Genomic DNA, 26,774 nt, shown 5'->3' with positions numbered 1-26,774 from the left:
CAAGGGGTGGCTGGGACAGAGGACAGGGAAAGGGTTTTCCATCTGTGGGCAGCGGATGCAAAAACAAAAACAAAAACCCAAAACCAAACCCAAGGGGGCAACCTGGAGCCCAGGTGACACCATCCCCACTGCCTGCAGTACCAGCATAGAGCAGCAGAGGGCAGTGTGCGCAGACACCAGGCAGCGGTGCCAGTCAACCGAGCCAGGTGTGTTCAAGATCCTGAGGGCGCAGCCATTCCAGCCCGGGGGAGCCCTGTGCAGCTCAAAGGGCACCGAAATCCTTTCCCTGCCGGACCAGCACCCCGGGGGACGCAGCGTTCCGCCTCACCTACATCTCTCAGACACCTCACGGTCACGGCGAAACCCTTGGTGCGGGGCAGCAGGTGGTGCTTGAGGCTGGGCAGCCCCTTAGTCTGGGCCACTTGCATGCTGATCTGATGCTTCTTCTCTGTGAACCGCGTGCCCTCGCAGTGGATCAGGAACTGGAAGGGAGGCACACAGTCACACAGGGGGAGGGGGCGCAGCCACGCACAGCCTCAGTCACACAGGGACCACAGTCACGCACGGTCGCAGTCACACAGGAGGAGGGGGCGCAGCCATGCACAGCCTCACAGTCACACAGGGGGAGGGGGGCACAGCCACGCACAGCCTCACAGTCACACAGGGGGAGGGGGCGCAGCCACGCACAGCCTCACAGTCACACAGGGGGAGGGGGTCACAGCCATGCACAGCCTCACAGTCACACAGGGGGAGGGGGCGCAGCCACGCACAGCCTCAGTCACACAGGAGGAGGGGGCGCAGCCACGCACAGCCTCAGTCACACAGGAGGAGGGGGCGCAGCCACGCACAGCCTCAGTCACCCAGGGGGAGGGGGCGCAGCCACGCACAGCCTCACAGTCACACAGGGGGAGGGGGTCACAGCCATGCACAGCCTCAGTCACCCAGGGACCACAGTCACGCACGGTCGCAGTCACACAGGAGGAGGGGGGCACAGCCACGCACAGCCTCACAGTCACACAGGGGGAGGGGACCACAGCCATGTATGGCCTCACAGTCACACAGGGGGAGGGGGTCACAGCCATGCACAGCCTCACAGTCACACAGGGGGAGGGGACCACAACCACGCACGGCCTCACAGTCACACAGGGGGAGGGGGTCACAGCCATGCACAGCCTCACAATCACACAGGGGGAAGGACGCAGCCACGCACAGCCTCACAGTCACACAGGAAGAGGGGGCGCAGCCATGCACGGCCTCACAGTCACACGGGGACCATGACCACGCACGGCCTCACAGTCACACAGGAGCCCACAGTGACAGCCTGGACCACACAAGAAAAGGAGCATCAGCCACATTCAGCCCAGGGGTCCCAGCCCACCCATGGCCCGGCGTGGCTCACAGGACCCATGAGGGTGTGGCCGTCTGGTCCTACACACAAGGTATTTCTCGGGGTAGTCGCGCAGGTGCATCAGGCTGGCAGCCACAGTCTTGCGGTCCTGCTCCCACTTGCGCGAACAGAAGATCATCTCGGTGAAGTACCACATCCAGCCGATGATGGGTACGTATGCCAGCTCCTTCTTGGCCAGCACCTTGGAGTTCTGAAACAGGAGGTGGGCATGAGGTCATGCCCCATGGCTGCTGACCTCAGGGACTATAAAGGGAGAATGTTCCAGAACACAGGGAGGGTGAGGCCATGTCCTGCTGTGCCAACCAGAAGCAGGCTCCCAGCGGAGGGCCTGTAAGGCCACCCAGGGGCTCCGGATCATTAAGTCACTTGGGGCCACTGAGCCAAGCTGCAGCTTGGTGACAGGTGCACGGGCCCTTTCCCGCTGTCCCCACAGCTCCCCGTCTCCAGCAGCCGAGGCAGACAGGAGATGGAACCCAGCCAGGTTCCCAGCCATGCCCACATGGAGGAGATGGATGTGGATCTGGGGCCCAGGGCTCTGGCCATGCCCCGATCGGACATGGCATGAGTGCAGCAGTGTGAGGCTGGCCTGAAGCTGTCCCACCAATGGACAGGGCTGCTTTGGGGACTCTTAAATGGGTCCCAAGTCCCAGTAGCCACACAGTGCCCCATCCACCTAACCAGCTGTGCTCAGGCGGTACCAACTATGCTGAGGAAATCAGGAGGGACAGGAGAAAAGGCACAGCCCTTATCAAGAAAAGCTGGCTTCTGTATGTGTCCACTTCAAAGGCATAACTGGCCAGCGTGTCCCTCGATGGCTGGACCGGGAGGATGAATTGCGGAGGTGTGCTGGACAGGGCAGCTGAGTTGTTCTGATGACACCTGTCGGGGATGTGGCCCCCAAACTAAGACACCCCGAGTGGTAAGTGTCACTGGCTACCCCAAAACCCTCTCCCCTCGATCCCCTGCCTCCTCTCCCTTCTAACCATAGCAGCTTCAGGGACGGTCTGGCACAGGGACAAGGCCTGCGCCCCTCTCCCTGCTGCACGGGGCCGAGCCTCCCAGCATCCTGTCACCTTTGAGGTCAGTATCACAGATCAGGATTGGGCTGGCTTTGCAGCTGGCCTCTACACCCGAGAACTGCCTGGGGCCGGCCACGCCAGGGGAATCCAGAAACAGGAGCCCTTTCTCCACACGGTCCACGGGCTCAGAGCCATAACCTAACTCCCACAATCCCATGTCATGCAACCAACAGCCAGGAAAAGGAGACTTGGGCTCCCGGACCATGATGTCACCTTGTGGAAACAACGGCCTGGGGACACAGCTGCTGGCCCCACCTAGCAGCTGTCCCCGGGCGGCACACCCCAGCTGCTGGCTGGGCATCTTTAGGGCTCGGACACGGGGCTGGCTGCTGCGTACAGATGCTCTGCCGCATGACACTTGTGCCCACCAGGCCAGCCCTCGGAATCGTCCTGCTCCCTCTGGCGAAAGCAAGAGGGAATGTTGCCACTCCAAGGCAGCCGTACCCCATGGCTACTGCCCTAGGAGCTATGGTCCTGGGGCTCTCACCCCCACTCCCGTCAGCGAGGGACATGCCCCTGCCGCTCCTGTGCCTCTGCCCCCTGCCTCCCAAGGGTGCGACCTCCCAGATGAAAGCAGAGCCCAGCACCCTCCCTAACAAATGGGAAGCTTTTGTTCCTGGTAGATGAGCCTTTACAGTCCTCGTAGACCTGAATCCACACCCTAAAGACCACCGGGGGCTGTGTGAAAGGGCCAGAAGGCAGAGGGATCCACGCCCTGCTAGGCGGGGAGTCACAGCCAGCTTGCTGTGAACGCCCGCCTCTGCCCGCCCCATGCCACCCACGTGGGCCTCAGGCTGGCTTGCGCTGAGCTGCCACTAAAAGGACTCTGACAGTCACATGGGGGGACCTGAGGGTGGGGACCCAGAGCACTGCTGTGCCATGACTGCCAGGCCACTGAGAACCCCTCATGTGGCCCCCTGGGGTCTGGCCTCACCCAGCAGTGGGGAGCTCCCTATTGTCCCCGCCCTGGCCGTCCACATGGGAAAGTATACACAGGATGTGATGGTGCTGGCGTGCAGCATCCTGCGCAGTCCTGTTCCCACGATCCCTCTCCTATTGGAAGTTCCCACTAGCGACCCCTGGAGGAGGCGACGGGGACTGAGGCTGGTCACAGGCCTTACCTGTTGCCCAAGATTCCTCACTGTGGTCGCCCGCCAGTCATGGGCATCACCCCGGGAAGCTGATTTCTACTAAGGATACAAACTGGGGTCTCTCATGCGGGACTATGAAAATAATAAGACGGAAGTGTCCACACTCCTCTGACCTCTTTTCTCAACTGCCGGTAGCACGTGTGAGGCTTGCTGGGCCTAGCCAAGCCGTCTCACCCAGCCACTGCAGCCCCTGCAGCCGGGGGAGCAGCCGGGCAGCCCCGACAGTGGGGCCTCTGAGCCACAACCTGGGTACTGTGGGTAAGATGCCACTGGGGTGCCCCATCACAGTGCCTGAGTTTGAGCTCTGGCTCCACCTTTAATTCCAGCTTCTTCCCAGTGCACACCTGGGAGGCAAGGCAGCAGTGATGGTCATGGCCCTGTGTCCCTGCCACTCCTGGAGTGACCCAGACTGAGTGCTGGCTCCCGGCTCCAGCCTGGCTAGCGAGCTGTCTGCCGCAGGCACCGGGAAGTGATCCAGCACCCGGAGAAAGCGCTCTGTGTCTGCCTCTTCAATTTCTGCCTTTTAAATAAAATGAAGCTAAGTCGTGTTTGCAATGAAAAAGTCAGCTCCTCTGACCCAGAAAGCTTCCCTGCTCACAGCACGCAGGGGCTGCTCCTGGGCCGGGGGCTGGGAACCAGGGACGGGGGGCAGGGGCCAGGGGCCAGGGGCCGGGGAGCGGGGAGGTGTCCAGCATCCTTCAGGACAAGGCAAACAGCAGGGTGGCCTCCCTGACCTCTGCCATCGGCCCCGCAGGTGCAGTGCCAGCAGACCCATGCACCTGCCGGAGAGAGGCCAGGCAGAACTGCTGGGACACTCAGGGTCAGCCAGTCCCTGAAGAGAGTGAGAGGAGACTGGAGCTTCAAATGACGAAGCCAAGATGTGTGTGTGTGTGTGTGTGTGTGTGTGTGCGCGCACGCGTCTCCTAGCTATACGGTGCGTGCGGGTACCTATATGTGTATGTTCATCTGTGAGTGTGTATTGCCTATGTCTGCATGTCAATCTGACGAGTCTGTGTCTTGTGTGTATCTGTGTATATGTGGCCTTGCATGTATGAATGTATGTCTGTCTGTATGTCCATGGGTGTGCTTGTTGTGTGCCATGTCCTTAAGCCTGTGTGTGTACAAGTATGTCTGTATATGCGTGTGTTGTAGTGTCTGTGTGGGCCTATGTGCAGGAGTCCCCCAGTGTGCCTTTGGGCCTGTTATGTGTACAAGTGGGTGTCTATATGCACATATGTTTGTGTGTTGAGTTGTCTGTGTGTGTGCGCCTATGTGCATTGGTGGGCCCATGCATGTGTGCCTGTGTATACATGAGTGTGTGTGACTGTAGCTATGTGTGTGTCTTTGGGCCTAGGTGTCTGTGTTTTGTTGTCCGCATGTGTCTGCCCCTCAGCGGGGAGAGCCGCCGTGCCCCTGACCTGAGCGTGCCGCAGTCCCGGCTCCTCTCCTGCCCCCTGCCCTCGCCAATGGGGACTTGCACTGCCAGAGGCATCTAGCCACAGGGAAGGTCTAACTAACCGGACACGCAAATGCCCTCCAAGAACTCAGCTCCCAGACAGACACACACGCTCCTCGAGTGTGCAGGGGATGCTCACAGCTGTGTCCCCGCTCCCTTTGTCCCACTGCCTCATCAGACTGAGACGTGCAGTGGGGACCCAAGCGTTGCTTGAGCGGAAACTCACCTTCCACACCCAGCCCCACTCCGAGGGGCCCTGGGCTCCTTCCCAGCCTCCCACCCAAGCAGCCAGCTCAGATCCCACCTGGGATGGCATTGGTCCTCAGCCGATGGAAGGACGGAGCCCCCAGCAGCTCCTGCCGTTGTGCCAGTGCCCTGGGCAGCAGGTGTCTGCCAAACCCACGGTGGTAGGCAGCAAAGGCAGCCCGCAGCCCAGGAGGGCCCTGAGCTCGAGGCAGCTGGCTGACCAGCAGCACGGGGCAGTGCGGCACAGGATGGAGTCAGGGCTTGTGTAAGCTCCCTGAGCCAGGGCTGCCCCAAGCCAGCCTGCCTTCACAGCAGCCACTGGGGTCGTAGTGCCTCCCACCTGGCGGCTCTGCTTTCTCACCAAGTGCACACTAACATTTCTAGGAGGACACTCACGCTCTGGACAATGCAGGTGCACTGTGCTCCTGGGAGCAGCCCATTTCCTGCCCTGGATCTGTCTGTGTGCCACTGCTCCCCTGGGTTCCTCATTCGTATGTGTGATTCCAGACACCAGCAAGCCTGGCACAAACTGGCGGTGTCACAGACTGAAGCCCCTTCCCACCCAGGCACAATGGCAGAGGCAGCAGCGGGAACCCCGGTTCATCCCAGGCTGGCAGAGGTGGGGTGGGGCGGGGTAGGGGAGGCTTCCTCCCACACACACACTCAGGTGACACACGGAAGGTGGTGCACACCACACCACATGCCCACAAGAGTCCATCAAACCAGAGTGGCAGGTGTGCCTGGTACACCATCCTCCCCATTCCCTGTGGCCAGAGAACTTGAACGACAAGCAGGTGTGTGTGCCGAAATGGTGCAGACATGGCTCTCACAACATATGCCATGACCCGGGGGGTGGGGTGGGGTGAGGGAGGCTTCCCGGAGCTCCCTCTGGCCACACCCAGTGCGGTAAACCAGCCAAGCCTTCGAGCCACCATGCTCTTGCCCTCCTTTTATGATAGTGGCTGAAGGGGGACAGTAGCCAGAGCCAGCAGAAGTTCGAGGCCCCACACCCCACTAGCACTGGCCACTACAACTGAGCCTTTTTCTGATTTTCCCCCCACAATCCCACAAACACTTCAAAAGGGGAATTGTCTGCCTAGCTTCAGATCACCCCCTCCAGGGACCCACGGCCAGTTACATGCAGGATTCAGAGTTAAGTGCACAGAGCCGGGACGAAGCCCAGGCGAGTGGCAGGGATAAAAGACCGGCTCACATCTGATCCCTGAGCACAGAACACACTGACATCCCCCAAGGGGTGCCCTACAGTTTGGGGGACCCCAGGACCTAAGAGTCCCACAGCCTTCACCAGCAGATGTGACGTGTCCTGCAGTGACATTGCTTAGCAACGTCAAGTTCTGAGACACGCTAGTCTCCACCCAGGCGCCAGCTTGCACGATAAGAACCACTCTTCAGGGTCCTCAGGGGACAAGCACTGGCTGCTGGGGCTCCAGGCCCAGGTCCCAGGGCGCTACAACGCCTGTGTGCTGGTTGGCTGCAAGCTAAGCAGGTGGCCCCTGGGCTGTGCTGGTGCTGGGCTCTTGTTACTGATTTGGCTCAGGCAGGCAATGTCACCCCCACAGTGACCTTGGTACACAGCTGGCAGGCAGCTCACTGAGCGGAGTGTGTGTGCCCAGCCCCGCCCCAGCAGACACGTCTTGGTCAACCCTTCCATATCCCCGACCTTCGCCACTGGGTGGACAGAGCCTTACTAAGTGGGAGTATCATCCAGATCTCCCCACTTCCAGCTTCCCACCACCCTCCCTTGCCTCATAACTGCTCCTTTCCCTGAGTCTCTTGTCCCCTCCTACAGCTCAGGGTTCCTTCCAAGGTCACTCAGCTGTCCTGGGCGGGTGGGGACTCATGCCAGCGGGCAGGTAAACCCTGCTGAGATGCTGCACCTGCTGGGAAAGTGTTCGAGTTCTGCAAGGGGGGTAAAAAAAACCAGCCTCTGTCAGGCTTCCAAGGGCTGCTCCCAGTGGCCTCCCCAACACACAAGGGGTTAACACCCATCAGGCTACCCCCAGGCCCCCTCCAGGGTGCTGAATGGGTTGCAGCTAAATGCTCTGGGTGCCAGCCAGGCCTGCCCACACCCTGCTGCCCAGGGGAAATGTTCCACCTTGTGCCTGGGGTCCACTGACACCTGTGTGCATGCGTCTGTGTGTTGACCTGATGCCATTCTGGAAGCCATGCTCTGTGTCTGACCCCTGGTGCCCACACTGACCCTTGGCGGGGCGGGGTTTGGCAGATGTGGCCGTCACTGCCTCCAAGGTCCCCCTGTGTTAAAAAAGCCGAGCTTGCAGATGTCGTAAGCATCCCCACCCTTCCTCATTTTCTATGAAGACATGCAGCCCTGTCCATCTGCTCCTAGGCTGTGTCATGCTGTCCCCTCCTGCTCTGCACAGATGCCAAGAGTGGCCCAAGCATCCCAGCCTCCCAGGGTCCTCCTGGCCCCAGTAGAGCCACCTTGTCTCCTGGAGTGTGGGCTGGACTCACCTGCTCCAACAGACCAAGCGTGACAACAGTGTCAGCCGGGCACCCAAACGCTACAGTGCTTACTGGGGTCAGACTTGACGGCTGTTTTACTGAGACAAAAGCCACAGAGGCTCAGGAACTGCAACCCTTGTCTACACTCCTCAGCTGCCCCTGGCTCATGCTGCCCCCACCCCGACTGGGGGAGGAAAGTGTCCGTGAGATGTCCCAAGCCAGGACTCGGGAGCTCTCCTCTGGCTGCGACATGCCAGTTCCAGGGGAGCCTTCTGCCACAGGACCCCTTAATGCAACAGACTCTGCAAACATCCCTCATTCTCCCAAACACTCATTTCCTCTGGGTCGCCAACACAGGCGAGCATGAGAACCGCCTGCTCTGGAGCCTGTGTTCCTTTCTCCAGGAAATCAATTCCTCTGGGGTGGTAAGCCGGCATCCCCTGGGGGTCCTGGCTGGAGTCCCAGCTGCTCCAGTTCCAACCCAGCTCCTTGCTCATGTGCCTGGGAAAGCAGCAGAGGATGACCCCAGTGCTTGGGTCTCTGTGACCATGTGGGAGAGTCCAGAAGAAACCTCTGGCTTTGCCCTGGCTCAGGCCTGGCCACTGCAGCCATTTGGGGAGTAAACCAGCAGGTAGAAGTTTCTCTCTGTCTCTCCTTCTCTTCCAAATAAAACAAATCTTCCTTTAAAACATAAAGCAAATAAGCAAATTCCCCTGACCCCAGAAGAAATCAAGGCAAACGCAGAGGGTGTGTCCGAGTGTGGGTTCTATGACCTCAGGGCCCGGGTCTTCCCTGTGCCCCTGGTCCCCTGGGCCCCTGGGTCCCCTCTCTCTGTGCCACTTCCCCTGCACACCCACTGCAGGCTTTCCCTCCTCACCTCTGTGCCTGCTGCTCCCTGGCTGCATAGGGAGTTCTCTGTGGCCCTGGCTTATCATCCCTGCAGCTCTGTTCCCCCAAGTGGTGACTTCCGCTCCTCCCAGGAGCCCTGTGCACCTCACAGCCAGGGGCACGCCGGGCACCCCATGCGGTCGGCAGCCGGTCCTGCATGCAGCCGCTCGCCTCAGTGTCTCTCCAGGCCTGGGCCTGGCTTGCCCTCCCAGCCCCACCTGGGGACCCAGCCTCACTTGGTCCTGTCCTTGAGTGAACTGCAGAGCCAACCCCAGGCACCAGGAGCTCATTTATCACGATGGGCAGGGGTGTGACAAGGTGTGTGACACGCAGACCGAGCACTAGAGCCACGATATGGAAAGGGCCTTGTAGCCCAGCACGCTCTACTCGGTCACGGGCGCCTGCACCACAGTGCTCACCCAGCTTAGCTTGCTAGCAGGAACCCGGCTGTAGCTGCCTCAACACTGCCCCCAGAGGACAAGCTCTGAACACCACAGGGACTCTCAAAGGTCAATGTGAAGAACTTTGCTTTGGTGCCTAATCATACACTTGAACACACACACACCAAGTCCACAAGTGTCCACAGAAACACGGGGAGGTGTCAGCTGGCCAGGCTGCTGCCCCCAGCCCAGAACTCAGGCCCCCAGGGTCCTCCAGCCTCTGCGTTCCTCCACGGTCGCGTGGCTCCAGGCCGTGGTGGCTGTGAGCCCCCAGCCCCCTGTGACATGAGTGGTCCTTCCCACCCCACTGGTCTCCAAGCTCTGGTGCAAACCATCAGCCCTTCCTCCCACCTTCCTGAGGGGTGCCTGCCAGGGCATCTGTCCACGTGTTGAACACAGAGAACTCGGGGACAGAGAGGTAAAGGTTTACAAGCTGCACGCACCATCAGACCCTTCGCAAAAATGAAGAGACTGGTCTGGGGCACTGCACATGCGCAGGCCCACAAGGCTGGAAACTCAGAGGAGACGCCTGCCTGTGGCTAGGGAGGCGGGACCGAGAGCAGAGCCACATCCAACTCTGTGTGACCCCGAGCAGCGCATGTGTAACTATGCCTTTTTTACTTTTTAAAGGAAGGGTGTCTTCAGCTTGCAACCCACAGACTGTGTGTAAAACCCCTGGTGGGCAGGGACCTCTTATCAAGGCTCATGAGAAGACTTCAACCTCAATGCCAACGCAGAACCAAGAGCACTCCATGCAACCTCTGCTGTTGCTTCCAAGAAAATTCTCAACAGTCAAGTGCAAAAGTGGCGGGCTGGGGGGAGTGAGAAGCAGCAGCATCAGTGTGGAGAAGCCGCTGGGGCTGGGGGAGGGGAAGGGACTCCAGGTCCGACTTACCGCCAAGATCCCAAAGCGCTCGGCCAGGCTCCAGCCACAGAGAAAGTCAATCTCGAACTTGTGGTTGAGGACCACGATGGCGCTCTCCTTGCCGTACAGGGGGTAGGCGTGTGGGTCGGTGTAGATGGTGCACTCCGTGCCCGACCACCACTCCAACAGCATCACCAGCTCTGTAACACAACAGCCCATGCATGCTCAGCCCACCTGGCCAGAGGCTCTGGTCCCCAGCCCAAAATGACAGGGGCCATTTCTGAACCCTGTCAGCCCAGACTCTGGCTCCTGGAAGGCTCTAGAAGGAGCAGGGGGCATAGGTGGCCTCCCTGGGACGTGAATCCTTGACTAAGGACCATGCGTGAAATTATTCAGAAACCTCAGATCCATGGAAAATCCACACCCGTGTCACTCCCCCGGCAGGCAGCGTGGTCCATGACCAACCGCGACAGTTAGCAACTCCATCCCCGGACACCAAAGACCCAACTGTCCCTGCCCAGGTGTGACATTCAAGACCACCAGGAGGCAGGCATGGACAACGCCATATGGATCCCAGCCCTGGAACAGCCAGTGCCACATACAGCTGTCATGCTGTGGCCTCAGTGACAGCCAGAAGGGCCAAGAGCCTTTTTCCAGGAGCAAATGACAAGTCCAACTGCAGCCCTAATGACACCCTGAATCTGGGAGACTGGGGAAAACGCCTGTTGTTAGCAAAGACAGGCGGATGAGCAGCCAGGCGATCACGTGGCACTGCAGGTGGGCAGGTGGGAGGGAGTGTGCAGCTCCTCCCGACCATTCCTGGGTCTTACCATTGGGGATTGCGGCCCACCCTCTGCAGCGGGCTCCCTCATCCACCCCCCCCCCAAGGCCAAGGGTCTGACCCTGATATCAGCCTTGCCTCACGCTAGCCTGAGCAGCTGCTCTCAGAATCTTTTCTCATCGGGGCTCATGGCCTTGTGTCTAAGCAGAGAGCACTAGGAAGCCTTGGGCAGGTCAACTCACAGCACTTGTGTGTCCTAACCCTCGGGATGCAGTGACCTCACCAGGCTTGGGAGAACACAAGCCCACCAAAGCTTCAAGACCATCGGGTTTGTTAGCCACAAGAAGGAGCCCTCCCTTTCTGTTCCCAGGTACAAGAAACAAAGTGCCTGCCTGTTTCTAGGAGCCAACAGAAGACACGGCTTGCTGCATTGTCCCAAGGGAACAACCAGGGTGCGAGCCACAAGTCACGAGCCAAGACACAGGGGCCAGAGTCCAGGATAGGCAGGAGGGAGACAAAGGGACCGATTTAGCAGCCCAGCAGGGAGGCGCTTGAGCACAGCCGGGGTTTCTGCAGCAGGGGCACAGGGACGCAGCCCGCCAGGAGCACAGAGCTGAGTGTCCCGGTGTGACTTGGTGCGGACCATGCAGCCAAGGGCCAGGCCAGTTCCCACCCCGACACACACCACGCCCGCATTCCCCAGCACCCACGACAGCCTCCTCTCCCCAACCACAGATCACAGCCAGGGCCTGGGTTCACTCTGACCTCAGTGCCCAGTGAGCACCTGCACCTCGATGTCTCCAGCACGGGGAGTACCCCAGGAGCACTGCAGACGGGCACTGAATGACAGACCACACCTTTGTCCTGCAAGCCTGCTGCCCACAGGGAAGGAGGCCCGACAGCCACGAGCAGTGCGAAAGGGCAGGGGACAGCGCTGCCCTGAGGGTCGCCAACTGCCCGCACAGCATAATGCCACGCAGAGTAGGAGACTCAGTGATTCCAGGACTGTTACATGGCGAGTCCTACACAGGACTGCTACACACACTGTTGCAATGCGATGTTTTGGGGCACGGGGGCAGAGACTGCAGAGCACATACTGAGAACTTCTTGACCAAGGTGACGATTAAGGCTGCCCTCAAAGGGCAGGAAGGCAGGGGAGCATTTTTAGAGAGGTACTCAGTGGCACGCAACAAGCACTGCTGACCCTGAACAGGTTGGAATGGGAGGCATAGCTGTGGTGCCAGTCAGAGGGGACGGTGGGCGGCCTGACAAACTCCCCATCTCACTGGGTGGAGGAGGGCTGTTCCCTCCCACCAACTTCTGTGCCTTTCGCCAGTGTCAATGCCTTTGAGGATTCAGATGGCATAGGGTGCCCACAGGGAAATGCAACCCCTCCTCAATGGCTTTGCAGAAACGCCCAGCGGGGCCAGCACCACCACTCGTAGGCGTGGAGGGCAGGAGCGGGGCTGTGCACCTTGGAGCTCTCACTTGTCGCTGATCTGCTGACTCACAGCTGGAGCGGCAAGCAGCATCTGGGCCTGGGCTGCTCCGCCTCCCCCAGACTCCACACTGGCTCTGTGCCAAGGGCCCCGTGTCTACAGGATGTGCACGCCAGCCATGTCCTGGCACAGGTGCCAGCTCATTCTCCCGGGGCCCTGGCTCATGCCTGGGGTTCCAACCTCTGGCTCCCCGAGAGTTGACACCCAGCGCCCTCACTCCCCACCACCACCACCAACAACTGCCTGCCCTGGGGATTCCAGGCTCCTGCAGCAGAGGCAGCCACAGCAGCCTGGGGGGCCACCGGCCAGCAGCACAGGTGGACAAGGCGGGTCCCCTGTGACCAGGCTCACATGGGTGCATGCCTGGCTGCACAGGACTCCCCCAGAGGCTCTGCTTCTTGGCATGAACCCAGTTGAGACACGTTCTCGACGCCCCTGCCCCTTGAATCTCGCTCCTCCCCAGTGGTGAGCCACGGTGAACACCCAGAATGCCAGCAGCCGTCCAGTCGTTTCCCTGAGCACTCGTGCAGACACCCAGCCCCTCCAACATCTGTAAACATACACACATTTGTCTTCAGCATGCAGCACATTTTAGATCTTTCCAGGCACGTACACAGTGACACTGGCGAGCACTGGCTGAGCTCTGGGCGCGGGCGCCTCTACATGCCGTCTGTACCACACAGTGACCGCCGGGTGCCACTCTCACCACGATAAAGACGAGGACAGGGAGAGAGAACAGAGTCTCACTCTTTGGTCAAAATAGGAAATTGCCACATTTTAATGCACAAACAGTGAGAACAGCAGTTTCATGAGTCTGGGAGTGTGGACACGGCATGCTCTGTGTAGCCCTGCGGCTGCTGGCTGGCGATGGCCACAACACATGCTGCAACAGACTCCTTTGGAAAGGAACAGTTTTTTTTAAATTAACTTATTTTTATTGGAAAGTCAGATATATGCAGAATGGAGGAGAGAGAGAGGAATATCTTCTGTCCAATGATTCATTCCCCAAGTGACTGCAACAGCCAGTGCCGTGCCGATCCGAAGCCAGGAGTCTCTTCCAGGTCTCCCAAGCAGGTGCAGGGTCCCAAAGCTTTTGGCCTTCCTCGACTGCTTTCCCAGGCCACAAGCAGGGAGCTGGATGGGAAACAGGGCCCCTGGGATTAGAACCAGTGCCCATATGGAATCCCAAGGCAAGTTCAAGGCAAGGACTTTAGCCGCTATGCTATTGTGCCAGGCCCGGAAATGAACAGTTTTGAAAACACAGTTTCTGCAACACAGACACACCAACAGGGAAGAGTTGGATGCTCTTTCGAGAAGCTGGGCAGCGATGACAACGACCTTCACGGCAGCAGAGTCCACTCACCTGCCCAGGGCTCAGTCAACGCTGACCAGAGCCTTCTCCAGCAAACCCCCCAACCCTGAGTCAACTCGGTCAAGCAGCCTCAACTTCAGGCTGAACAGCCCAACTGTGCAACCCCTCTCTGAGCTGGGACACTCTCACTCAAGGCAGATTGGTACCTGCCCAGGACCCAGGGCACAGGGGGAGGCCCTCAGCCATATACCCTGGGATCTGCAGGGTGGGCTGGCTCCATCAGCATTAGCGCAAGCTTCCTCTTGCCCCTACTGCCACCTAGCGGCCAGCAGTGGCAGACCTTGAACTGTTCCAGCTCGCTGATCTGCTCCCTCCTCCCTAGAAATGGCACTAGCTTCCTTTCTAATTCATCCTTTGGCATCCCTATTAGAAAGTAATCCAGGGCCTGGCATGATGGCTCAGCGGCTAAATCCTTGCCTTGCATGAGCCGGGATCCCATTTGGGCACCAGTTCATGTCCTGGCTGCTACACTTCCCATCCAGCTCCCTGTTTGTGGCCTGGGAAAGCAGTCTGTTGGAGTATAGGTAAATGCTATGATAGTATATTAGTACGCTAGAAGAGTGTGTTTTTGTTGGGCAGTGTGAGATTCCCTTGTACTGAGGAAAACTGCTACTTTGCTAGGCCAGGAGGCGCCCGGACTTTGGGAGGATTCTGCTTCAGCGATAAATCTGTTCTTTGCTGCCTTGCAACTTTGTGAACCCAGGTGTGGGGGTTGGGGGGGAGAGCAAGGACGCAATTCTTCTCCGGTCCCAGGAACAGGAGGAAGATTAGGGTGTGAGAATGGGATGAGCCATAAAGATAGTGGGCATGGGAACGGAACAGGCTCTCTGTGCCTGAAGGCCATAAAAAAATTAACATGTCTAAGGTTGTTACTTTTGATGTATTTCCCAGCCCAAAAGGGCCTATATAATCTTCTGTCTTGGGCTCGTTCGGGGTCTCCTCTGTGACACGAACAGGCAAAGGTCCAACGCAGGCAGGGCACACCGTGGAGATCAAACACGCTCAAGTCCCCATGGTACCGCACACAGCTAGCTCCTTCCCCACTCCTGAGGCCACTGCCGACAGCAACAGCTGCAGGGTGCAGCGGAGGCCACTGGGCAGGAAGGACAGGAGTGACGCGGCCCTGCCCAGTGACACTTCTATATGCCAGGGGAGCCTGTCTGCTGTCCCAGCTCACCCTGGTTCCACCCTGTTTCCAGTTCCAAGTTTGTTGGGACCCCATGCCCAGTCTTCTAGGAAGATCCTCCCCGACCTTGCTAAGCCTTCAACAGCTCTGCCCAGGGTGCAGGTGGACAGCCTGGTTGGGCCCTCATCCTGCAGAACAGCCAGGGGACTTCATTTGTGTGTTTGTTATGTAAGTGTGTGTAACTCTATTCACAACAATTGTTTGATTTTGCCTTTAGGTTAAAAACTTGGCCTCTCTCATCTTGGGACCCTGCACCCGAGTGGGAGACCTGGAGGAAGCTCCTGACTCCTGGCTTCAGATCGGCTCAGCTCTGGCTGTTGCACCCACTTGGGGAGTGAATCATCGGACAGAAGATCTTCCTCTTTGTCTCTCCTCCTCTCTGTATATCTGACTTTCCCATAAAAATAAAATCTTTAAAAGAGGAAAAACTTGACCCCTTCAACCTCAAACTCTTCCAGGTATAGACGCAGAGTTGTCATGCTCCCACTGCCTGCGGGTGTTTCCTAGGTGGGGGGACAGCAGGAGGCGAAGGCAGGGCAGGCCTCCTTCCGGGGACGCACCTGCTGCCAGCTGGGCTGGGAGGGGGGAGCGGTGCCCAACATGGCTGTTGCAGGAGGCACCCTGCCTCCCCCCCTCCAAGTTATAGGCAAACCAGGAGGGGGAGGGGCCACACACCACGCCAGTGGGCACGCATGCGCATCTGGAACCATCCACTGAATCCACAGTAAGAAAAAGGGAATTCTCCAAAGCACAACCCCTAAATGCAATGCACAGGGCTTCTTTAAATCCCGATTTAAACAGGCCAAGTATTTTTAAAGATGGTGTTTTAGAAACAACTGGGACATTTACAAATGAAAGTGGCATTTCATACTGTTGAAAAGTACCAGGACCTTAGCAGCTCAATAATCATATTGTGGTTATATTTGTAGGTTCTTGTTCTTTACAGAACATACCTTATGATAATCTGGGGTGGTATTTATAACATGTCCACATTTTTTAATTGTTCAATGGACAATCCTGTAATTCTCATTATGAAGTCATAGCACCACATCCCATATGTGTGCTGGTTCAAGTCCTGGCTGTTCCCCTTCTGATCAGCTCCCTGTTCATGCAACTGGCAAAGCAGCAGCAGACAGCCCAGGTCCTTGGGCCCCTACACCCGCAGGAGGACCCACAGGAAGCGCCTGGCTCCTGGCTTTGACCTAGCTCAGCCTCGGCTACTGTAGCCATTTGGGGACTGAATCAGCAAATCTGAAATGACCTCTGTCCCACTTTTGTCTGTGTCTCTGCTCGGCAAGAGAAGGTGCCAGAGCCTGGAACCACTGTGGAAACACGTGCGGGAAATGGCTCAGTCCCCGAGTCCCGCAGACAGGGCAGGATGGTGGCTGCTTCCCCAAGGTGCCACTGGGATGGAGTTGAGCAAGGGGCATGTCCCCAGGTCGTGGTCATGTGCTGAGGTGCTCACTCTTGCCCCACACCTGAGCCTGGGGCCAGAACATCACGTCAAGGCCACGGTCCTCCCCTAGGGACCTCGGGGGGAGCAGTGCTTCTGCCACTGGGTACGCACATGGCCTCAAAGTCCCTGCCATGGGTGGCGCTGGGCACCAGCATCCTGGGCTGCAACTGCAAACTACTCATCGGTTCCTGAACGTCACTGGCCTCACAGGTGGCTGGGCCTGGGGGATGCAAAGAGTACTTGGGCCATCTCACACAGTCCTACTGAGGGTCTGCTAGCTGCACTCCTGGTTGTGCACATCAGCACCCCACAAGGTGGCTTGTTGCACAGAGCCCGGCAAAAGTGACTGTAAGTCTCTGACCCTAAACACCCGGGGTCCAGACCAGAGTGGGAAAACTCCCTGGGCCATCCGTTCTCATTCCGCCATCCAGCCTGCCCTGCCTCGGTCCGCCGGGCCCACCCCTGCTCACCTGCTCCACAGCCAGGGCCGCCTTCTCTGTCTCCCTGCTGCCTCCTTGGTCCACTCCTTGCCCCTGTGGCTCTTCACCCTTGGCCAGGTGGAAGGTAGATATCCCTGCCCACCCAGGTGCTTGGCCTACCCGCTCTTTCTTCACCTTCTTTCCTACTACATGGCTGGAGCCCACGCAGCTCCTGAAAGCACCCAGAATGCCTGCACCTGTTCAGGCCTCCTCCTTCAGCTCAGCAGAGCTCTAGCGTGGACCTGTCCTATCCATCACTGGGAGAAAGAGGCTGTTTGCGCCTCTTCTACATCCCCAGTGAGAGACACGCGGCTTGGATCAAAGTCCCGTTCCACCACCCGCCAGCTTCAGGATCCTGGGCCTCTCCGGCTGCCACTGTTCTCTGCAGAAACGGGATGAGAAGGACCAGCATGATGGCACGGGGTTAAGGCGCTGCCAGTGAACTAGCTTCCCACATCATGGCACAGGTTTGAGTCCCAGCTGCTCCTCTTCCAATCCAGCTTTCCTCTGCCTGGGAAAGCAGCAGAGGATGGCCCAGGAGCTTAGGTCCTGCCATGTAGGTGGACCCCGGGATCAAGTCCCGGGCTCCCGCCCTCAGCTTGGCCAAGTCCCAGCTGCTGCAGCTACTTGAGCGAATGAAGTAACAGATGGGAGATATCTTTCAATCTCCCCCTCTCTCATGACAGATGTTTTACAAAGAAATAAATATTTACAAAAAAGAAAAGGGGGGGTAGCAATACCCAGAGAACACTGTGCATGTTCGATAAGCCCGGCGCTTGGGAAGCAGCTGCGGGGCCGCGGCACCGGCGGGTCTGCTCCCCTTCTCCGCACCCTTGTCTCTCACGCTCCAGCCGCAGGTGTACTGCTCTGCTGTTCTTCTGCCCCGTGCAGGGGGCCTGGGCCGGCGTACAGCGTTGCTGTTGCTCGTGGCACACAGGGCAGGGTTCGCCCACCTGCCACTCACCAGCCAGCCTGAGAGCATAAGTCACAGAGCGGGACCCAGCCCGTGCGGATAATCACCTGAACAGTCCGAGAACCCGCTTCAGTGTCTTTCCAGCAAGGAGTGTTGAAAGCACACTTCTGGGGCCCGGCGCAGCAGCATAGCGGTTGAAGTCCTCGCCTTGCACGCACTGGGATCCCATGTGGGTGCTGGTTCTAATCCCGGCAGCTCTGCTTCCCATCCAGCTCCCTGCTTGTGGCCTGGGAAAGCAGTCGAGGACCTTGGGACCCTGCACCTGCATGGGAGACCCGGAAGAGGCTCCTGGCTTCAGATTGGCTTAGCTCCAGCCGTTGTGGTTGCCTGGGGAGTGAATCATTGGACGGAAGACCTTCTTCTCTGTCTCTCCTCTTTGTATATTCGCCTTTCCAATAAAAATAAAAAATAAATCTTAAAAGAAAAAAAAAAGCACACTTCAGGATTTCGGTAAGACAGACATCTGCTGAGGACAGTCAGCTCCGTCGTGTTTTTCTCGTCTCCCCATTCCTGGGTAGAATGAGACTCATTTCCATAATTCAAGTTCATACCCCACAGGGAAACACACACACACACTCACACACACCTTTATAATTATGAAAAGGATAAGAAGGAAGACGCTAAGTAGACACGGTGACCAACATCGCTGGGACAGGCAGACACGAGGGCGAAGGTGCCGCAGGCATTTGGTGGAAAGCCATCCCCATGCCCAACATGCTGCCTTCCCTGCGCCTAGGGCTCCTGGCACTCGGCTCTGTCTCCTTCCTAACACAGGACCCACCTCTTCCACCGACAGCTCAGAATGTTCAGTGACAATGTGCAACGGCACGCTTCTGTCTTAGGCCAGGCAGAAATGAGCGCAGGAGCGCCCTGAGGCATGGCCCTAATGCTGCAGGGCCAATGGCTGCCAGCGGTCCGGTCACGTGCCTTACGGAGGCACAAGGTGCTCAGCTGGGTTTGAATTCCAGGTGAATTTCAAATTGTTCCCCAGCATAAGCGTGCTCCCTGCAACACAAAACTGCACACATGCTTACGCTCGATCGTGAACCGTGTCGTGTCTCGAACACACCCAGCAAACGAGTCAGTGTTTATCTGTGTTGGAAGCGTAACTGTCTACCCTGACATCTGATTGTTAAATCTGGCTTGGTCCTCATCAACTCAGCCGTAGTCATGGCAACAAGCAAGGCCGTGGCTTGTGGCAGACACCCTGGGGATGAGGCTGAGGGTAAAGCTTGCGGTGGGTGGAGAGGCAGCGTGGAGGGTCATACGGGGCTCCCACAACCCTCACTCCATCACCCGCAACAGCCAGCTGGCCACAGGACATCAATATCCCATTTTGCCGGTGCCACACCGAAGACTGCCAGCTTTCCCAAGGTCACGTTCATTCCTGTTCTAGTTCCCCTGTGGTCTCACACATGCACACCCTGTTCGCTGGGATCTGAAGCCTGAACAGCAGCTCGTGCTTCTGTCACCTCCCATCCTGAACAGGTTCATGGCAGCTTTGTCCATCCCAGCCGTGCCAGCCAGTGGCCACAGCAGTACCAGCACCACACCCTCACTGCTAGGCAGCCCAGGAAACACAGCAGGAGGCCTTTCTGCCTGCAAACCGTCTCGGCCTCCCACCCAGTCAGTGTGACATCTAAGGCAGGTGCCAGCCTAAAGCATCCACTCCTGTCCAGGCTGGCACAGCAGTGGCACTAGAGGTAGGTCACACAGCTGGGTGGGATGGGTGGCGTCCAGGAGAGGACACCTGTAAGATGGAGAGGAGAAGGGCTATGCCACCCAGTAGCCCCTCTGTCAGCACTGGTACTCCTCTCCATGCACACGAAGACAGGGAGGCCATGTACTCACCTCTGAGCACGCAGAGTTCAGGTTTCTCCCTGTTCAGGGCACTTCACCAGGCAGGCCCAGGCCTCCGGGTCCACCATCCCTGCTTGCTGCTGCATTGTCCTCCGGGTCCAGCCCTCACCCTGTCCTACGCATGCTATCCCGTCCTCTCCCGTGTCCTCCCAACCCCTCCTACTCTAAGTGTGCTTTTTTTTTTAAAAAAAAAGATTTACCTACTTTTACCGGAAAGGCAGTTTTACAGAGAGAAGGAGAGACAAGAAGAAGGATATTCCATCTGCTGGATCATTCTGCAAGTGCCCACAACGGCAAGAACTGAGCTGATCGAAGCCAAGAGCCAGGAGCCAGGAGCTTCTTCCCGGTCTCCCACGTGAGTGCAGGGTCCCAGAGCTTTGGGCCATCCTTTCCTGCCTTCCCACGCCACAAGCAGGTTGCTGGATAGGAAGTAGAGCAGCCAGGACATGAACCAGCACCATACAGGGTTTGAAGGGGGAGGATTAGCCAGTTGAGCCATTGTGCCAGGGAACACAGTGCACTTCTTTTTGTTTCTTGTAATGTTCCAATTTGTCTCCATTTTTGACAAGGCCCTGTATTTACTGACCTGTGTTACATTCTGTCAGTTGTGGGACTTACTGGTTTGCACTGAAACACACTTGAACTTGAACAGTAAGAAGGATCTGTCATAGGCCAGCCAGTGCCAAGGGTCTTCAGTTATAACTGGATTTATCTAGCAAATGGTGAGCCAAGGTTGTGATGAAGGTTGGGGTCTTGCTGTGGAGGGTGCATTTTCATTTCAGTGGGATGCCTCTTTCCCTTCCTTGGAGTTACATCACAAAGATGCACCTCACACTGGAAGTTGTCTTAGGTCTTAGGGAACATGGCATTAAGAGCTAAGACTACCAAGCTGATGTCACCCAGACAAGCTGGCCATGCGTTTGGGAAGAGCCAGGAGTCCAGGGGAGGGAGCAATGGATGGAGGGACACAGGCGACTTTGGGGGCAGTGATCCTGGGCCCCGTGACAATGTCCTATCACATACCTGCTAAGACCTGTTGGATGATAACTCTAATGTAAACTGATAAATAAGAATGTATCAACTAGAATTGATATCACTCATGGGTTCATTAACAAGAATATCACACTTGTGTGAGAGGTTACTGCTAGGGGCAATTGTGCATGGGGGAGCGGAGTTTATGGGAACCACTCAATTTTCCGTGATCCTTAAAGTGCTCTTAAAAATCAAGTCTATTATTTAAGGTCAAAAGAGGGCAAGGTGACTTGATCTTTCCGTATTTCTCCTGTAAACATGTTACAGAAGATGTACAAAGCACTGTTTGAAGTTCAGCTTTTGTTATCTCTGCCCAATGAAAGGAGTTAACAGGATGCTCTCGGGAGCACCACCGAGGCTCTTAGGAAACTCATCACGGGGCTGACAGATCTCGTCTTGCCTTCATCTCCGAATAACCTGAATGTTGTTCTGTGACCACAAGCACAGTGGAGGAGGGGCAGCCAGATGCCAACCCCACTGAAGGATGTACACTTCGTCCAGGGCCTGAAACACCTGACTCCAGCATAGAGACCAGTAGGAAGGACCAGTCATAGGCCAGTCAGTGCCAACGGTCTCCAGTTACAAATGGATTTATCTAGCAAATGGTGAGCCAAGGTTGTGATGAAGGTCAAGGTCGGTTCTTCACACCTGACAAGTGCAACCAGGGAAAAGATCTTCCCAGCGTGGATTTCCCGTGAGAGGCGACGCATCAAGCCTGCTGCTCGTCTTGTGTTTAAATCTGCCCAGAATCACTATCTGGGTCTGCAAGTTCCGGGGTCTGCAGGCAGGGTCTTACAAAGGCTCACAACTTGACTGCGATGTATCCACTAAGTGTACAACACAGGCAAAGGGCAGTGATACCTGCTGTGCCAACACTCTCTCTGCAGTGAGGCAGACCCAGCATCCTTGACAGGTGACAGCTCTCAAGGTCACAGAGCCGGAAGCTGTCAAATCCAGCCCTGCCCAGGCTGTCTGACTCCAAACTCCACATTCTCCCCAGCGCTGTCCTGCACATTAGAGATCAGACGCATGGACACCTTCACGTGACACAGACTAGACCAAGAAACTCACACCACTGCAACCAACAGAAACTCAGGAGTGGACAAGCCCCCAGAGAGCTGTCCAGCCCCAGGCCCTCAAGTTTGGATGCCGAGTGCACGAAGCAAAGAGAATGCCCGGCACACAATACAAGCAGGCAGACGCCCCACTGCCAGCATCTCCAGGGGTGGGCGAGACCAGAGCCAGACAAGAGTGAAGATGGGTATTGATTTTCTCCACCTGTCACAGTTCTGCGTGCAGCGACTGATGACATGAAGGATGCGATCAAGCCTGAGCTGCTGCTAGCAGCTAACATGCCAATCAGACAGACTCCCAGCGACAGAGATCACACGAGCCCGGTGACGGCCTCCTCCACGGTGGAGCGTGGGAGAAGCAGCTGCAGGAGGGACTCGGCAACACCGCAGAGATCGCAGCCAGCAGGACCCAGCTCGGACTCTGAACTCTCTGCTCCTGCAGCCACCAGCCCAGCCACCCTCTGCCAACACCTGAGTCGCCCGCACCCACGGGGCCACAGCTGGGCAATGTTCTCTCCAAGTCAGAGGGACAGCATTTCCTACACCCCATCGGTCCCACACCTTCAGGGTGGCTCTCTCTCTCTCTCTCTCTCTCTATTCTTTCTCACCTTGTTCTGCGACAGCCATGTGATCCTCCGTGCCAGCCTATAAATCACACAGTTAAAACTTTGTCCAGTTAAAACTTTGCCTCCTGTCCTTTATATAACTGTGGCCTCGTATTGGCATCTCAGTGCTTTACTTGGACAAGGCTGACAACCGAGGGGCATGGCGGTCCATTGCTCAGGCGGCACCCTTTGCTAGCTTGTATTCTCACATCTCAGACCACCCATCTCCTCTTTCCTGAAGTTTCTCAGTCATGATCAAGCCAGGCACTGGGCTTTTTATTTTTATATATTTGCCTGTCTTGCTGTGAGGTATTTTTGCTGGGTATAGAATTCTAGGTCAGAATTTTCTTCTGCTGTCAGCACCACATTGACAAGACCATCCATCTTCCTTCTGCCGCTGCTGGCAGGAAGGGAGACTGGGGGTGCGGCGGCTGGCTCGTGCCCTGGCGTGCTGCAGTTTTGCTCCATATGTCCAAGTGTGACTGTATTGAATAAGGTTGTTCCTGGGTTTTGCTGGGCTTCTCAAATCTTGGCTTATCATCAGTTCTAGGAAGCTCTCAGTCAGGTGCTGCAGTGTCTTGCTCCCCGTCCCCTTCCCTGGACGGGGCACAATCTCTTTTTTGTTTTTCTTTTTCATTTTGATATCTTTCTCTCGACTACATCCTGGATAGTTTCTTCTGATGTGCTTCCCAGGTCACTGACACTGAACTGCATTTAACATGACATTAATCCTGTAAATAGTTTTTAAACTGAGTAGTTTGGGTTTTTTTTTAAAGAATTTCTCCAGGTTCTTTGGGTTCATTTAAATACCTGCCATGGCTGTTCTTGCATCTTGTTCCTCACAGGCAGCAGGTGTCAAGCCCAAGAGTACCTGGCCTGCATCTCACGCTTGGGACAGTCCCAGAGCTTCCAGGCCACATGAACACTAACTGCAGACTTGCAGGCTGGCTGCTCAGCTCACTCTCCAGAGACTTGAGCTCAGACCCCCAGGCCTGTGGGGTGGGCTCCCCTGGGAAGGAGAAAGAATCAACGTGGCCTCAGGCTTGGAGCTTTGCTGGCCTTGTCGCTGCTGCTGCCACAAGCCGGAAGGTGCAAATTTGCCCAATTCAGTACATTAGACTCACAGAAAGCTCACAGACAACGCAACTTATGAAAAACCCAAGCAAGACTATCTTCAGAATTTCTGCACCCCAATAAACTTATCTTTAAAAAGTATGTTTTCTGCTGAAGTTTCTGAAGCCCGTGTGCATCCTCCAAGAACTTGGTGCTCTCACCCGCCCTTCCAGTCCTTCTGGGATGCACATACTGTCTTGAGAATGCTTTGAAAACTTGCAAGAAGATGTTAAATCAGCATTTTATCCAGTGTTTACATTTGCTTAGAGAAACACTGGCCCAAGTCACTGCAGCTGGCATATTTCTTAGAAACGATGCTCTATGTTTAGGTGGTTAATTTTTCTTTTTTTTTTTAAGATTTATTTATTTTTTATTACAAAGTCAGATATACAGAGAGGAGGAGAGACAGAGAAGAAGATCTTCTGTCCGATGATTCACTCCCCAAGTGAGCCGCAATGGCTGGTTCTGTGCCAATCCGAAGCCGGGAACCAGGAACCTCTTCCAGGTCTACCACGCGGGTGCAGGGTCCCAAAGCTTTGGGCCGTCCTCGACTGCTTTCCCAGGCCACAAGCAGGGAGCTGGAAGGGAAGTGGAGCTGCCGGGATTAGAACCAGCACCCATATGGGATCCCAGCACGTTCAAGGCGAGGACTTTAGCCGCTAGGCCATGCTGCCGGGCCGGTGGTTAATTTTTCTAAGCCAGGGTCCAGTGTCATGCCATGGCTTGCTAAGCCACTTCCTGTGACACGGGCATCCCACGAGGGCACTGGTCTGAATCCTAGCTGCCCTGCTTCTGGTCCAGCTCCCTGCTCACACACCTGGAAAAGCAGCGGAAGATGGCCCAAGTGCTGGCTCCCTGCCACCCACATGGGCAATGCAGATGGAGCCCCAGAATCCTGAATTCAGACTGACCGTCGTGGTCATCGGAGGAGTGAACCAGCAGAAGGAACTCTCACTCCTGCCCTCTCCCTCTCTCCTACTCTTTCAAATCAATCAACCTTTACAGATATATCTTTTCCTGAGCCATCATTCTCCCTGTCGAGTGAGGGTGAGTGCTGTGGTCTGCCACTGTGAGACGCAGCAGAGCAGCCACTGGCCACATGTGGCTGCTGCACATCTCAAATGTGGCTCGTCCGCGCAGAGGTCTGCTGTGGGCATGAACAAGGTGCTAGAACTTGAAGCCTTCCAACAAAACAAGGAATGCAAAAGCTCCCATTGATACTTTTCATACTGAATCTAGTTCTAAATATTTTGGGTAGATTCACAATCTATCATTAAAATGAATCTCTCACACACAAAAGGAATCTCACCTGTTTGAGTTTTTTTAATATAGCCTCCAGGAACTGTGTGTGTGTGTGTGTATGTGTGTGTGTTCCTGTTCTCTTTCTAGAGGACAGCACGTCTTCCGGGCAACGATCCAACAACCCTTCACAAGGGTTCTGTGTCGGCCTCTCTGTCACGTGTGGTCACCATTCCTTCGTGGTTGTTTGCATGTATGGGTCACAGGTGTGTGTGTGCCCACACAAGTATGTGTCTGTACATGTGTACACACACGTGTGCCAGCTTCCTCGACAACTACTTCACGCTACGGCTTGAAGGAAGGGAGTTACTTTCCTGGTGTCTGTCGTGTTAGACTGCATGTCTGTACACGGTAGAAACTCCAGAAACACCTGAGACATTGAGGACGTGAGGCAGCAGGCTTCACAGACGCACCTGTCGCTCCTTGGGGGAGCACCCCCGTCCCATTCTTGCACCCCTTCACAGCTACCCTGGGATTAGTGGGTGGTTCCTGCGACTGCTAAGGCTGCGAGGGTGGCTGCAAACTTCCTCAACTGTGAGCTCCACTCTCCCACAAGCCACTCTCCCTGACCAGAGGAGGCTGTCCGGGGCCAGCCCCGCCTGTGACCCTGGGGCAGAGCTGGCTAATCCACACTTGCCTCTCTGCCCTGTGGCTCTCACACAAAGCCGCGGACTCTGAGTTACGCTCTATTGCTAGTAGAGGAAACATGGCCACCACTGCCTGTACACCTGCATAGTGAACCACCTGCATAGTGAATTACATTGTTAGGAGCACCACTGAGCAAGGTGCTGCTCACAGAACTCCACTGGAGTGCTTCCCACTGTCCAGCTCCAAAATGGAAAATCCTCCCAAAGAGTATAATATAACTCAGCACCTGAAACACCACTTAGAACCCCTCTAACTCCAAACCCAGCTGAGGGGTATCTCAAGGACAAAAGCTGGCTCCCATCCACAACTCTGGCCCTCCCCTTCCAGGGGCACAATTCCCAAACATGGAGCAGCAGGCAACCACTCAGAGACCACGGCACCGTGATCCCAGCTGCCCCATTTCCGATCCAGCTCCATGCTTCTAGCCCAGGAAGCAGCAGAGGATGGCCCCCGTGCTTGGGCTCCTACACCCACGTGGCATATCTGGCAGAAGCTCCTGGCTTCCAGCTTCAGAATGACTCAGCTTGGCTGTTGCAGCCACTCAGGGAGTAAGCCACTGGATGCAGACTTCTCTCTTGCTCTCCTTCTCTCTGTAACTCTGCCTCTCCAATGAAAATAAATCTTTATAAAATTTTTAAAAAGGAAAGCCTTTTTAGTGGAACTTCACCAAGTGCTCGAAGACACAGATGGAGCAAAGCCACCTTGGCACAGCAAGTGTGTGAGGGCAGTACCATGCCTCTGTCACCTCCAGCTCCCAGGGAGATGTGCAGAGTTCTAGGAAAGCTCCCAGGAGAGCCAGCCTCTCCTGTCCACCTCTCTCTCAGGTCCAGCCCTGCACACAGCACACAGCGCAGAAACCTAAGAAGCTCCCCAGAGCCCACGGCCTTGCACGCTGCTCTGGAGTCACTTCCCTTTGCGTGGGACATGAGGCAGCAGGCAGGAGGGCTCAGCAGGTGGTCCTTCCCCCTGGAGTAGTTTGCTTTTGCCTGGTGACCTGGACAGCCCACCATCAAAGGCTCCAAGACTCATGTGGTGGCCACATACCCTGGTATTATAGGACCATTAAAGGGCCTAGATTGAGGCATTAGCCTAATGGGCCTTAAACAGGAAACAAACAGGCAGCTCCATGGGCATCCTAGAGGACGTGGCTCTTCATCTCGAGGTGGGGAGGGGCGGGGTGGACCTTCTGTAGCAGCCAGGGCGTGAAGAGCAGCCAGTCTATGGACACTGAGTGTTGAGCCAGTACCCACAAGAAGGAAACTCAGGACCCAGAGAGTTGGGGGAGGTGAATCTGGAGGGAGGGCGTCCCAGGAACCTGGAAAGGAGAGCGGCATCGCTGGGGACAAAGGACACAGGCCATGGACCTCCACTCCCCATGCAC

General features: G+C 56.5%; 1 protein-coding gene across 1 annotated transcript in view; it reads right to left on the bottom strand.

Annotated features, from left to right (window-relative positions):
• The window catches only part of AGPAT4 (1-acylglycerol-3-phosphate O-acyltransferase 4), a 58,281-nt gene that overhangs the window by 6,586 nt on the left and 24,921 nt on the right, over nt 1-26,774 (bottom strand). The window contains exons 2-4 of the mRNA XM_004595487.3: nt 10,048-10,217; nt 1,437-1,598; nt 329-482 (exon numbers count right to left, since the gene is read on the bottom strand). Of these exons, the coding sequence (XP_004595544.2) occupies nt 329-482; nt 1,437-1,598; nt 10,048-10,217 (486 nt within the window). The remainder of the gene's footprint in view (nt 1-328; nt 483-1,436; nt 1,599-10,047; nt 10,218-26,774) is intronic.

Source organism: Ochotona princeps, chromosome 1, assembly GCF_030435755.1.
Source record: "Ochotona princeps isolate mOchPri1 chromosome 1, mOchPri1.hap1, whole genome shotgun sequence".
Lineage (NCBI taxonomy): Eukaryota > Metazoa > Chordata > Mammalia > Lagomorpha > Ochotonidae > Ochotona > Ochotona princeps.
Note: the sequence above shows the minus strand (reverse complement) of the source record. Positions and strands in the feature narration are given on the sequence as shown.